The 14,691-nt window shown below is 43.1% G+C and overlaps 1 protein-coding gene across 10 annotated transcripts in view; it reads right to left on the bottom strand.

The window, feature by feature from the left end:
* The window catches only part of apba1a (amyloid beta (A4) precursor protein-binding, family A, member 1a), a 118,156-nt gene that overhangs the window by 39,545 nt on the left and 63,920 nt on the right, over positions 1-14,691 (bottom strand). For 8 of the 10 annotated variants that reach the window (XM_013136606.4, XM_013136609.4, XM_013136610.4 and 5 more), the window contains one exon: positions 3,667-5,444. In XM_013136606.4, coding sequence (XP_012992060.1) covers positions 3,667-5,322 — 1,656 coding nt within the window. In that variant the 5' untranslated portion in view covers positions 5,323-5,444. Of the gene's footprint in view, positions 1-3,666; positions 5,445-10,854; positions 10,951-14,691 lie in introns of all 10 variants that reach the window. The other 2 variants (XM_020052661.3, XM_020052662.3) reach the window with 1 other exon arrangement.

The raw sequence follows: 14,691 nt of genomic DNA, 5'->3' as shown, positions 1-14,691 counted from the left end.
AAGTCTATGAACATCATTCTCACATACAACTAGTAGGGATGCAGTGTTGATTCCAGCTACAATAGTCTTTTACAACAATAACAATGTCTACACTATTTATGATCAATTTGATGTTATTTTAAGGGATATTTAAGGGATGTTTGCTTTTCTTTTGAAAACAGGACATTTCTAGGTGACCCCAAACTTTTGTAGTGTTTATTACAGAGTTGGAATACCGACACAAAAGCCTTGGGAATCTGGTTAGGATATATGGCATCATGGGCTCTGTTAAGTACCAGAAGATGTTAGAGCAAAATCTGTCTCCCTCTGGTCAAAGCATCCCTCCAAATACACAGAACAAAACATCACTGACCATAGAAGAAAGTTTTTGATGTAAACCCCATTAAAAAACTGTGGGGTGACATGAAGAGGACAGTCCACAAGGGAGAACCAAAAACTCTAAAGGATTTGAAAAAATTCTGCATGGATGAATGCTCTCAGATTCCTTTGCTGTGTGTTCTCCCACCTGACCAAACATTATTTTAGAAGACTCAGTGGCATTATCTTGGCATGGATAAGATATAAAAAGTAGCAATCATTTGAAGTATGTATTTCTTCATTAAGTGTTTTAATCAAAGGTTAGATTTTTGGCTTATTATGATTGTAAGGTCAAGCTAGTAGACAAGAGCAAAAAAAATGTAATCCAGTTTTGCTCATCTTTACCAATGGGGCTGATTATTTGAGGGCACAATATGCTTTTTGACAAGCAAACTTGATATATAATATTTAAATACAATTATTGTTGCTGAGTTGTGCCGGTTGGTTGCTCAACCGACCCTCTCTGCTCCCTGTTTTTCTTCTCTTCACCATTATGTATCAGTGTTGGGCTGTCTTTAGGTATGGAAGAGCATGAAAGCTCCATTTGCAGGGCTGGCAATGACCGTACAAGGACAAGATGTGATGTCAGCCGCAGAGCTAACATGAATACTGAGGAGATGAGGCGGCTGGGTCAAAACATTCAACCAGCCTATACCAATTCTTTTAACTAGAACAGCAGTCAAAGGGGAGGAGGGAAGAGGGAGATTTCTCTTTAGGGTAGATAGCCACCACTCTGAAAAAGGAACCAGTATGCCACAATCAACCCCTCAGAGGGGAATAGATAATGGAGAAGAGAAAAGAATGGGTGAGGGAGGGAGGAGTGGATGACAGAAACAGAGACATGAATTGAGAGAGGAATGGAGAGACAAAAAAGGGAAAGATACATATGGTAGACTTTTTTTGTCAAATACAAAACAATTATTTTAAGTAGGAGATACTAAAATAGTAGTTGAGTTGAACACATTTAAACTTTTACAAAGATCTGGAAAGAAGACAGCTACAGTAACGAAGCCATTTCAGCCTAATGTAATGTCTCTGTCCTGCCAAAGGTTGTACCTCAAGCTTCTGTGTGTTCTTTGAAGGATGACTGCATCTTTAACCCTACCAGTTCCATTACAACTTGTTATGTGACTACCCACGTTCATGCATGTCTCTTATTGCTGTTTGTATCACTATGTAAACATTGCTTTTTTCAAAATGTTCCATATTTACATTTCTTATTCATTAAATGCCATTGGTATTCATGGGAAAATGAGCTTTCAAGTAAGCAATGTCTGCCCACACCTGTTCTTAAGAAAGCATGTGACAAATAAAATGTAATTTGATGTGATGTAATAAGTTTTATCTTATATACAATACCAGCCATGAAGCTGGTTGAGAGAATGCCAAAAGTGTGCAAAGCTGTCATCAAGGCAAAGGGTGGCTATTCTGAAGAATCTAAATTTATTTTCATTCATACTACGTGATTCCATATGTGTTATTTCATAGTTTGTTATTCTAAGTTGTGGAAAATAGAGATATACTTTTGAATATAATGATATACCCTTGAATGAGTAGGTGTGTCCAAACTTTTGACTAGAACTGTATGTTTATATGATGTATACATGTCTAATGTAGCATATGGGAGGATATGTCTGAAGAATCATATATAGCATGAAAATACTATATAAAGCTCATGTTTCCTCCCAAGAGGCTCATCAAACTGGTAATCAAATTGGCATTCCATACCTAATGTATCTCTCCCAGAGTTTATTTTGTCAACACAAACAGTGACCAAAATGTTCCTTAAATAACTATTTTTCAGTGGCAGCTGAAAAGGTGATAATTGTCTAAATAGACCCAGAATAAACAATAACTTAACAATTTTCTTTCTTCATTTTGGTTGACAAAAACAAGACAAGAAGAAAGTCTGATATAACTATCATAATAGAATAGGAGAATTTTGGAATGAGAGCTTGTCAGGGTTTTTAGTTTTTTCCAGTCAAAAGCATGCATGGGCATTAGTAGAGTTTGTTCTCATTCCAATGTGGCAATGCTTTTATTGGTGGAAAAGAAATGTCATGGCCAGGTCATTCAATAGTCACCTCCCTGACGCTTCTCTAATCTGGCGGCAACGTATTGACTGGGTTCACTGTGACTACTGTCCTGGTACAAATTCCAGGTAGGAAAAAAAAGGACATTTTTAGGTACTTTTCATATCATGTCAATAGCTTCATTTGTTGAAAGGATGGTAGACATTTCAGGTTAGTCAATTTAGCAAAATATATGTGATTTGAAGTTCAGTATGCATTGTGAATTATTCCATATTAAAGAAAACCTAAAATTGTACGGTTATATTGCAACTGTTTCTGGCATGGAAAAGTTAATCTTCAGTCTCGCTAGAAATTGCTCAATACTTGTGATTATTCTAAGAAGTTAGTAGATACCAGTAAGCCTATTACTGGCTAATAAGCTGTTCAAACGGCCAGTGACAAAAGCTAACAGCTCATAGACGCTATTTGTGGTGGAGGTAAACTTAATAAGAAATGTTAGTAAGTTTAACACAATGCTCAATAGTGTTTAGCGACTGGTGAAATGCGTAATGCTATGGCGTTATGTTTAAAGACAGTGCCTCTCACATGGAAGGCACAAGTTCAAATCTATTGTGAACAAGTACATTTATTTATTTTATTTCCACGATTCTCTCGTCGTTTCACTTGATGAAAAAGTTAGTTATCGTCACCTTTCTTGATGGTTATTGTATCAATGTTTCACAAATTCACAAATGAAAGAAAAAAGTATGTTGTTATGTCATGAAAGAAAAAAATAAATTCCTATGACTATTCCAGTAAGTTAGTAGATACTCAAAAAGCCTATTACTGGCTAATAAGCTGTTCAAACAGCCAGTGGCAAAAGAGGATTTATTTAGGATAGAGGCTATACTGACACACATTGAATGTAGAGGCTATGTATGTTTGTGAACATGTAAGTCAGAATGGTTAACGGCTAAATACACTAAAACGTGATCAAAACATAAGTGCATTTTGTTGACCAAAATGTCTCACTGTGTTTATCATTTTGACAATAACTAGACTAAATCATTATTCAAATGATAATTTTAGTCAAAATGACTATGACTAGACAAAATTAATACTTATCCCTCCTCAATCTTGTTCTGTGAATATTCCAATGTTCTTTGTAAAACACTTTCAAATTAGTATTTCTTACCTAAACGTGAAAAACGTTTTGGAGGAGTCAATGAACCCTTCCACAGACACACACACACACACACACACACACAGCAATGAGATAAACAAAACCAGCACTTACGTCGCCCCCTAGTGAGGGCTGCAGGTCACAACACTCGGCGGTGGGGCTCAGGTCCTGTCTCATCACCCAGATGGGTTCTTTAGGCTCGTCGGGGGTGTATGGAGACCTCACCGTCCTGGTCTTCACCTCCTCAATGGCTTCCTTAATATCCTTAATGGCCAGGGAGATGGCATCTCTCTTCTCCCGGCTGTTACGAACCGCCTCGGATGGAATGTCTCCTGGCGCAGGAATGTTCCCTCCTCTTCTCTCGTCCCCCTCTATTTTCATCTCTCCCTTGTAGCGGTTGGACAGCTCCTCCTCCTCCTCCTCTCCACCGTCCGTCACCGTTTCTTCACCCTCCCCCAGCCCAGTGGCTGCACTCTCCAGGCTCTGAGAGCTGAGGCTCTCCCTAACCTCAGCTACAATCATGTCGATGTCCTCCTCGCCATCTTGGTCACAACTGTCCAGGCGTGGGTATGGCGCAAACTCTGCCTCCTTCTCCGGGCTGTCGGACTCGCCGTCTGAACGCTCGTCATAGTGGTGCAGCCTCGATCCCACCGCCTCCTGCTGCCGGTAGTCCCCTCCCCCATCCCGCCCCTCGAAAAGACGGAACCCAGCCTTCCTCTGCTGGAGGTTCTTGTTGGCGTCGGTAGGCTCTACACCATCAACTGAGGCAACGCCAATCTCCTCGTACACGTGTTCCGTCAGGGTGTAGTCGTAGGGTTCGGAGTATGACTCGTCTTCGGGCTCCGCCCCTTGCTCCACACTGCTGTCCCGCACTCTGGCCCCTCCCCCACGACGATACAGAGGCTGGCTATAAACATAGTTAGAGTAACCACCTCCTGGGTTAAGGGTCTCCTCTGCCTCCTCCTGATTGGGGGGCCTCCCAATGTCCGGCAGAGGTCCTCGGGGTAAGGGTGGAGGCTGTGGTGGGTAGTTGAGGTTCAGGTTGGGGCGGGGTTGTGGATACTGCTGCTCCGACTCGGCACTCTCCGTGTATCCCTCTGCCTCGGGGCGAAGAGTCACCTCATAGGTACCGCCCTCATCCTCCGCCTCAGCGTCTGCGGCCATGACCGCGTCACCTTCCGCACGGTCCGAGTGCGCATGGAAGGCGCTCTCTGTGCTGCCCGAACGGGCTAATGCAGAGTCGTCCCCCTCACTATCCCTCTCGCCCTCATCCTCTTCTGGCTCCTCTCGTCCCTGTCGTGGAAGGTGGACAGGCAGTGCAGTCGGCAGAGGTTGTTGTTGTAGCTGGGTTCTCTCAGCCTCCCTTTGCTGTCTCTGCCTGTGTCTTTGCTGCTGCGCCCTTAGCCTGGCCTCGCTGTCCCCCTGTCGGCGGTAACGTGTCACCGCAGGCCGTGGGATTGGCTGAGACTGACCCTGGGCTTGCAGTTGTGGAGGAGACCGGGCCCCCTGTTGCAGCTCTGCCTCTGGCTCCTCCAATGACCTGCGCTGTAGGGCTCCTCTGGCCCTGCTGCCACCTGAGGCATCAGTATGTCTTCGGTAACGTGGCGCCGCATGGTTGTTGTTCTCCCTGCTGTGGCCACTGGGCTGCCTGGCTATCCCATTGTTGGCGGTGGCCGTGTTGTTGTCACGGCGACGGCGCTGAGGAGGGGGTAGGTCAGCTTCAACTTCCTCGCCCGGCTCCTGGCCGATCTCCGTTTCTTGGGGGTTCATGGCTGCTTTAGGTTGGCCGTGGCAGGTGGAGGGAGGAGAGGGGTGGGTGGGTGTATGATCCGGAGTCTAGGCAGAATGCATTGCCCGCCGTCGCCCGGGAGACGCACGTCTCAATGCAAGGGCTTTTGGGAAAGAGGGGAGAGAGAGAAATTGTTAGAGTGCTATTATGAGCTGAAATCTCCAAAAGGACACTCATAGGACGATGGAAGTTCTTCATGAACCTGAGGGATTCATTTACTGAAACCATCGATCACAGTATTAAGTCTTTAATGCCATAAATTATGAGACAGCTGGAACTTCTAAATAAACTGTACTGTGATGCCTCCAAGGGAAGAAAGCTTGGATGTCTCTTCAGTTTTGAGAAAGACAGAATCCACACAGAGATGATCAAAGAGGCAGACAGACATTAGTAGAAATCCAAATTTACATTGCACATGTTCTAAGGTGAAACAGTAACGCCAAAATTAATCTATAGATCTCCTCAAACATCAAACCTTTAGGGAAACATAGAAAGTTGTATATAGGACCTTTGTTTTTGATCTTAGTTTAACCTAGATACAGTGGTAAGAACAAGTATTTGATACACTGCCGATTTTGCAGGTTTTCCCACTTACGAAGCATGTAGAAGTCTGTAATTTTTATCATAGGTACTCTTCAACTGTGAGTGACGGAATCTAAAACAAAAATCCAGAAAAAACATTGTATGATTTTTAAGTACCTAATTTTAATTTGATTGCATAACATAAGTATTTGATACATCAGAAAAGCAGAATTTAATATTTGGTACCGAAACCTTTGTTTGCAATTAAAGAGATCAAACGTTTCCTGTAGTTCTTGACCAGGTTTGCACACACTGCAGCAGGGATTTTGGCACACTCCTCCATACAAACCTTCTCCAGATCCTTCAGGTTTCAGGGCTGTCGCTGGGAAATACAGACTTTCAGCTCCCTCCAAAGATGTTATATTGGGTTCAGGTCTGGAGACTGGCTAGGCCACTCCAGGACCTTGAGATGCTTCTTACGGAGCCACTCCTTAGTTGCCCTGGCTGTGTGTTCCGGTTCGTTGTCATGCTGGAAAACCCAGCCACAACCCATCTTCAATGCTCTTACTGAGGGAAGGAGGTTGTTGGCCAAGATCTCGTGATACATGGCCCCATCCATCCTCCCCTCAATACGCTTCAGTCATCCTGTCCCCTTTGCAGAAAAGCATCCACAAAGAATGATGTTTCCACCTCCATGCTTCAAGGTTGAGATTGTGTTCTTGGGGTTGTACTCATCCTCCAAACATGGCGAGTGGAGTTTAGACCAAAAAGCTCTATTTTTGTCTCATCAGACCACATGACCTTCTCCCATTCCTCCTCTGGATCATCCAGATGGTCATTGGCAAACCTCAGACGGGCCTGGACATGCGCTGGCTTGAGCAGGGGGACCTTGTGTGCGCTGCAGGATTTTAATCCATGACGGCGTAGTGTGTTACTAATGGTTTTCTTTGAGACTGTGGTCCCAGCTCTCTTCAGGTCATTGACCAGGTCCTGCCGTGTAGTTCTGGGCTGATCCCTCATCTTCCTCATGATCATTGATGCCCCACGAGGTGAGATCTTGCATGGAGCCCCAGACTGATGGAGATTGACCGTCATCTTGAACCTCTTCCATTTTCTAATAATTGTGCCAGTTGTTGCCTTCTCACCAAGCTGCTCGCCTATTGTCCTGTAGCCCATCCCAGCCTTGTGCAGGTCTACAATTTTATCCCTGATGTCCTTACACAGCTCTCTGGCCTTGGCCATAATGGAGAGGTTGGAGTCTGTTTGATTGAGTGTGTGGACAGGTGTCTTTTATACAGGTAACAAGTTCAAACAGGTGCAGTTAATACAGGTAATGAGTGGAGAACAGGATGGCTTCTTAAAGAAAAACTAACAGGTCTGTGAGAGCCGGAATTCTTACTGGTTGGTAGGTGATACTTATGTCATGCAATAAAATGCAAATTAATATTTTTTAAATCATACAATGGGATGTTCTGGATTTTTGTTTTAGATTCCGTCTCTCACAGTTGAAGTGTACCTATGATAAAAAGTACAGATCTCTACATGCTTCGTAAGTAGGAAAACCTGAAAAATCGGCAGTGTATCAAATACTTGTTCTCCCCACTGTAGGTCAAAGCTTTTTTTACTTTAAAACTCAGGCATCCTAATTGGTTGGCACATCTAGAACTGATACTGAATCACTCCTACATTGACATACCATTGAATGAACTATGTTTTTTCTTCTTTATCACATCAATCAAAAAGGATAATTGATTTAATAATGGCTAACAATTAGTATTAGTATTTCCAGGTGACCACCAGTGGAGGAAATGAGGACCTACGGTGGCTCTCAGGAGTTACAGTCTTCAACGGCTTAGCTGGTAGACAATGTGCATACTGGAACAATAACCGGGATGCTTCAGAAAAGTGTCCTTTTTTGGTTGAGAGGAAGAAAAAAAAAATCTAATCACATTTCAGCTAGTGTTCCCAAGAAGGCGAGTGGGAGACTAATATCAAGTGGAAGAAGATTATATGGTGTAATTGAAATGTTTTGGCCTCAACGCCAAGTGCTATGTTTTGTGCGAGGCAAACACTGCACGTTCTTAAGAGCTCCATCCGAACTATGAAGTGTGCTGGTGGCAGCATCATGCTTTAGGGATGCTTCTCACCAGCAGGGACTGGGAGACTGAGCAGGATTAAAGGAAAGATCAAGGGATCAAAATACATAGAGGTCCTTGAAAAAGCTGATCCAGAGTGCACAGAACCACAGACTGGGGTGAAGATTAATCTTTTAGCTTCAAGTTTATTTGTCAAATATATCGAATAACACAGCATCATCCTGCACACTGAAATTCTTGTGACATGACACCTGACAGCTAGGTAGAAAGAATTAAGAAAAATATATAAAGCAAAATATATAATAAAACAATTTAAGTGATAAAATACAAAACACTAAAATAGCAGCAATGTAAGAGTACTGAAAAATCACCAGCAAATGGTTGGAGTATTAAATATTATAGATATGGCAAGTATGGCAATAGTATATAAGTAAGGCCATAATATACATAATATACATAGCAAAGTAACTAGCAGCAACTAAGGAGTAGGACTGGGAAAATGCACAATATAGGTAGAAGTATTGAATATTATAGATAGTGTAATATGCTTATGAATGGCACATGAGACAGAATATTTTAGTGTACATTGAAAGTACCTAAAAAGACATCAGAGCATCTGGAATGTTCATGTGTGATCAGTATGATCATGAATCAGTGTTGTTGGTTGAGGAGCCTTATAGCCTGAGGGAAAGAAAACTGTTGAGTCTGAAGGTGCGTGCCCCAATGCTCCGGTAGCATCTAACAGACGGCAGCAGTGTGAACAGACAATAGCCTGGGTGGCTGTAGTCTTTGATGATGTTCACTGCGCTCCGCAGATTTTATCACCGTCTGGAGGGTCCCCAGCAGAGCAGTTGCTGTACCAGGCTGTAATGCAGCTTAAGAGGAAGTTGGTGAGAGTTTTTACAGACATGCCAAACTTCTTGACTCTCCTCAGGAAGTCCAGTCGTTTTTGGGCAGTATTCGCTGCCGAGTTCGTTTGCCGGGACCAAGTTAGGTCATCTTTGATGAACACACTGAGGGAATCCGGAGAATCTCTCCACTTCAGCTCCATCGATGTGTATGGGGGCATGGTCTGCCTTCTGCCACTTTCTGAAGATCCAATTGCAAAGGAAGGTGTTAAGACCCAGGGTCCTGAGCTTAGGAACATGCTTAGTGGGCACAATGGTGTGGAATGCAGAGCTGTAGTCCACAAACAGCATCCTCACGTATGTGTTTCCTTTTTCCAGGTGGGAGAGGGCAGTGTGTGTCACCAGGGCGATGGCATCATCCATAGATCTGTTGGGGCTGTAAGCAAATTGAAAGGGGTCCAAGGTGTCAGGAAGGGTGGAGCAGATGTGAATTCTGACCAGCCGCTCAAAGCACTTCATGATGGTGGAAGTCAGTGCTACAGGGCGATAGTTGTTTAGGCAGGTGTTGGAAAGTTTCTTCGGTACAGGGACGATGGTGGTCTGTTTAAGCAGGAGGGGACTACAGACAGGAGCAGGGAGAGGTTGAATATGGAGGTGAAAACCTTCCCTAGTTGGTCAGCACACTCCCGAGGACACAGCCTGGAATGCTATCTGGCACAGCTGACTTCAGAGGTTTAATTTTTCTAAGAGCTCTTCTGACGTCAGCCGTGGTTAGGGATAGAGTGTAGTTGTTCTGGTCCTCAGCAAGACTCACTGAAGGAATGGTGTTGGTTGCCTCAAACCGTGTATAGAAGGTGTTGAACTCATCAGACATGCATCATTGCTATTCTTCCCTTTGTATTCTGTGATGTGTCACAGTCCTCCCTACATGCCTCTGGGGTCAGAGCTATGGTAGTTAGACTCAAACGTATCCCTGTAGTCTTTTTGCACCTCTGATGGCCTTCCATAGGTCATATCTGGACCTCCTCAAAGCCTCCAGGTCCCCAGAGCTATAGGCAGAGGACCATGTTCTGAGCTTTACACTGACATTACCAGGGATTTTGGTAGGGGAAGTCCTGACATTGACCCTTGGGAAAACATCATCAACGCACTTGGAAATATATGCTGTGACATAATCTGTGTATTCATCAATGTCCTCAAAGGCTGCATCACAGAACATCTGCCAATTCATTGTGTAACGGCCCAAAACACATGGCTTCGAGACAAGTAAATGTAAAAACCTGGACCTCAATTCAATTGAGAATAAGTGGAAAGAGTTGAAAATTGCTGTTAACCAAAGATCTCCTTCCAACCTGACGTACCTTGAGCAATTTCAGAAAGAATAATGGGCAAAAATAGTGCAAAGTTTGTGGAGACTTTTCCAGATAGACTCACGGCTGTTATTGCTGCCAAAGACGCCTCTATTAAATATTGTTTATGGGGTGTATACATATGACATCAATTATTTTCTGTTTTGTGTTTATAATATATTTAGAAAAGGTTTGTTGATCAGTGCCAAAATCCCCTAATTAAATGTATTTTTTTTATTCATTTGGATTTCATGTTGTAACAATAAAATGTGGCAACATCCACGGGGGTGAATTATTCTGAGAGCTGGTGTATGTGAAATTGCAATAATTTCCCTCAAAAACAGTATAGAATGGTTCTCTAATACACACCCACATCCACACACACACACACACACACACACACCCACACACACCCACACAGACAGAGTCAGAGCATGCATCTCTGGTAAATATGGTTTTGGTTTTCCATGTAAGTAGCTAGACGAGGTTTTCAGAAGGCAGCAAAGAATGTACTACTTCTACGATCCATTCCTCTTCGCCCCTTTGCTTAGCAACCACCTCACACCTGTGTGTGCGCGCGCACCCATGTAGATAGCAGACACACAAACACAGATGCATAAAACACACAGACAAGCATGCTCACACATGTACGCATAGACATGCACACACTCACTCCCGAGGGATCTGACAGCCCTTACCGGTGCAGCAAGAGAGAAGGAAACCATCGATGAATACAGAAAAACAAGAGCGAGAACAGCTCTATATCCAGACGGAGGTAGCTACATCAGGAGAAGCTGCAGTGGAGTGAAACAAAAACATTGAGGCAGTCGAGAGAGGGACTGATAGAGATGGGAGAGAGAGATGGAGAGAGAGATGGGAGAGAGAGATGGAGAGAGAGATGGGAGAGAGACTGCTGTGTGGGAACAAGCACTGCTTGTCATTTCCATACTATAGAACGTGAACCATCTGCCTGCTACGGCACTACGCAGGAGGGTGCATAAAAATATAACAAAAACACACACACAGAACCACAGAATCAGTGTCACTACCAACTGATCTCAAATCAGTCTTACTTTATCCCTTGTAAACCATGAAGAAGATGTCACTCTAAATGCTTGCTCAAATCACTATGTAGTTCAGACAGATTCCATGCATAGTGAGTCTGCACTGATTCCCTTAAAAGTCAAAGGCCAAAGGAAGAGATAGTGAAACACAGCAGGACAACACAGCTGGACAACCCAGCTGGACAACCCAGCGGGAAAACACAGCGGGACAACACAGCGGGACAACCCAGCGGGACAACACAGCGGGACAACCCAGCGGGACAACCCAGCGGGACAACGCAGCGGGACAACACAGCGGGAAAACACAGCGGGACAACACAGCGGGATATCCCAGCGGGACAACACAGCGGGAAAACACAGCGGGAAAACACAGCGGGACAATACAGACGGACAACACAGCGGGACAACCCAGCGGGATAACACAGTGGGACAACACAGAGGGATATCCCAGCGAGACAACACAGCGGGAAAACAGCAGGATAACACAGCGGGATAACCCAGCGGGACAACCCAGCGGGATAACACAGTGGGACAACACAGAGGGACAACACAGCGGGACAAAACAGCAGGACAACACAGCGAGACAACACAGCAGGACAACACAGCGAGACAACACAGAGGAAAACACAGTGGGACAAAGCAGCGTGGCAACACAGCGGGACAACACAGCAGGACAACACGCCAGGATAACATAGCAGGGATCTGGAAAGCTGCAGAGGATGTTGGGTACGTTGCATGAATGTTTCATGACCCACCCTGGGTCTGCAGTGGGCTACTGCCGCTGTATTGAATAGAACGCCTCCTTTCCCCTCCCCTCCCGCCTCTTTGTCTTCTCTCCTCCTTCTGTCTACGTCCGCCTTACCCACTCTCCTTCGTCTCCCTCTGACCCCCCCTCCAAAAAAGAGTCAGAAAATCAAACTGCAGATCCAGGGCAGGGATCACCTACTCATGTGACTCTGGGTTATAACCCGTGACCTGTCTTTCCCCTGGTGGGGTCGGCGAGGTGGAACACAAACTGATATTTCCTCTAAGAGCGTTTTTACACTAAATTTGTTTTATCTAGATGAACGAGACATGATTTGGGGCCTGATTTGCCTCTGAGATACATTTTCATATTGTGCAAAGAGGTAAAAATCTTAATTGTTGCACATTACTTTCCTGAGTTCTGAAGAGAATGTCTTGCTGAATGCCACTGCTAAACTAAGCGGTCTTGACTCCTGTAATTTCTTCCAGAGAACAGCCTAGTAATAATCAGCCCATAATTATACCAATCGTTCCAGTCAATGACTTTGACTGCATTTGGATGAAACGATTATGTACCAATACGCACATACAGTACTTCATTCTCCTCAGCTTCAAATTGTCAGCCGTCATCTGTTTAGCCTATGATGACAATGACCTATGTCTGCCTTTGAGGACACTGAGGTCACATCCTCTGTATTTTTTGTATTTTATTTTCTGAAAAATATATACTTTTTTTTTAGGCATGAGCATCATTTGCTACCATGATTATTCTGGGTGACCAGACAGGCATTGATCTTGTTTTCTATAAAATCTTTGCTTTATTAAAGATGTACTTGCAAGTCCTTTAAGTTTCTTGGAGTGATGAAACATTGTAGCTATAGTGAGAGAGAATTTGTATAACTTATTCAAAGACTGCGGATACAGAAGCCAAGCATAATGTAGGAAGCTGGATAAATGTATACTTAGTTGACAAAACCTTTTGTGTAACTAGCCCAATGTCATTCCTAGAGATATTTTGTTCTTAACTGACAAATAAAAAAGGAAAGATACAGCCAAATGAATCAAAACATTCAGAAGGCAAGAGGTACAGGAGGAGAGATACAGAAACAAAGGTAAGGAGATGAAGGAGAGAGAAATAGCAGATATTGCAAAATAATAGACACTGCCAGAAATGTAACAGACATTTAAATCATGCTCAGACTGTCATTGCTGAGTTGAACCCGGCATCCTCTTTGGCTGCTGTAACCCACTTCAAGGTTTAATGAATGGTGCATTCAGAGATGCTTTTCTGTACCACTGTTGTAAAAAAATAAGTATATCCTTTGTGTAAACTTAAAAAAGTCTGGCCATTCTCACAAGGTGTTTTCGCATGCAGAATGGCTGATTACTGGATATGTTTGATGTATTGCACCATTATCTGTCAACTAAAAGAGACTGTAGTGTGTGAAACTCCCAAAAGGCAAGATGTTTCTAAGATGCTGGAACCACCGCGTATGGCACCAGCAATAACACCATGCCCCTTAGATCATGCATCTTCCCGATTGAAGCGTTTCATCAAATAACAGCTATACCTCTTAACAACATCTGCATTCCAAATATATTGAGTTGCAACTACAGTCCTGTTTCCAAAAAAGACTGCGTAAAATGCAAATAACAACAGAATGCAATGACTTGAAAAACATTTATCCCAATATTTAATTGTAAATAGTACAAAGACAACATATTGAATGTTGAAACAGATAAAAGATAAATGACTATTTTGAATATGATACCAGCAACACGTTACAAATCAAGTTGGGACAAAACTTTTACCACTGTGTTGCATCACCTCTTCTTTTAACAATAAGGGTTTTGGAACTGAGGAGACAAAGTTTTGTCATTTTGAAAGTGAAATGTTTTCCAATTCTTGCTTGACTTAGGATTTCAGCTGATCAACAGTACGAGCTCTCCTTTGTTGTATTTTTCGTTTCATTATGCGCCAAATGTTTTCAATGGGTGACAGGTTTGGACTGCTGGCAGGCCAGTTAACATACAGATTCTTTTACTATGGAGCCATGCTGTTGTAATACCTTCAGAATGTGGTTTGGCACTGTCTTGTTTAAATAAGCAAGGCCTTCCCTAAAAGATATGTTGTCTGGATGGCAGTATATGTTGCTCCAAAACCTGAATATATTGTTCAGAATTAATGGTGCCTTCACAGATGTGCAAGTCACCCATGCCATGTGCACTAATGCAACCACATAACATCACGGATGCTGGCTTTTGAACTGTGTGCTGATATTCTAAAAAAGTAATTTCATATTTTGATTCGTCAGAGCACAGGATAGTTTTGCACTTTGCCTCAAGCCATCTAAAATTAGCTCGCCCAGAGAAGTCGGAGGCGGTTCTGGACCTTTTTTATATATGGTTTCTTTGCCTGGTAGAGTTTTAACTTGCATTTGTGGATGCAGATGGATATTACACAATTTTTATAGTCTTTTGTTGCCTCTGTCCCAACTTTTTTGAAATGTGTTGCTGGCATCAAAATCAAAGGGGGCATATATTTTTCAAGGAACCATAGAATGTCTCAGTTTCAACATTTGATATGTTGTCTTTGTACTGTTTTCTATTGAATATAGGGTTTGAATGATTTGCACATCATTGCATTATGTTTTTATTTACATTTTACGCAGCATCCTAACCTTTGGGAAACAGGGTTGTACATGATTTGCTGTTTGCAAGTTGCCT

The sequence above is a fragment of the Esox lucius genome, chromosome 13, assembly GCF_011004845.1.
Source record: "Esox lucius isolate fEsoLuc1 chromosome 13, fEsoLuc1.pri, whole genome shotgun sequence".
In the NCBI taxonomy this organism is placed as follows: Eukaryota; Metazoa; Chordata; class Actinopteri; order Esociformes; family Esocidae; genus Esox; species Esox lucius.
This window is presented reverse-complemented; position numbering and strand designations above follow the sequence as displayed.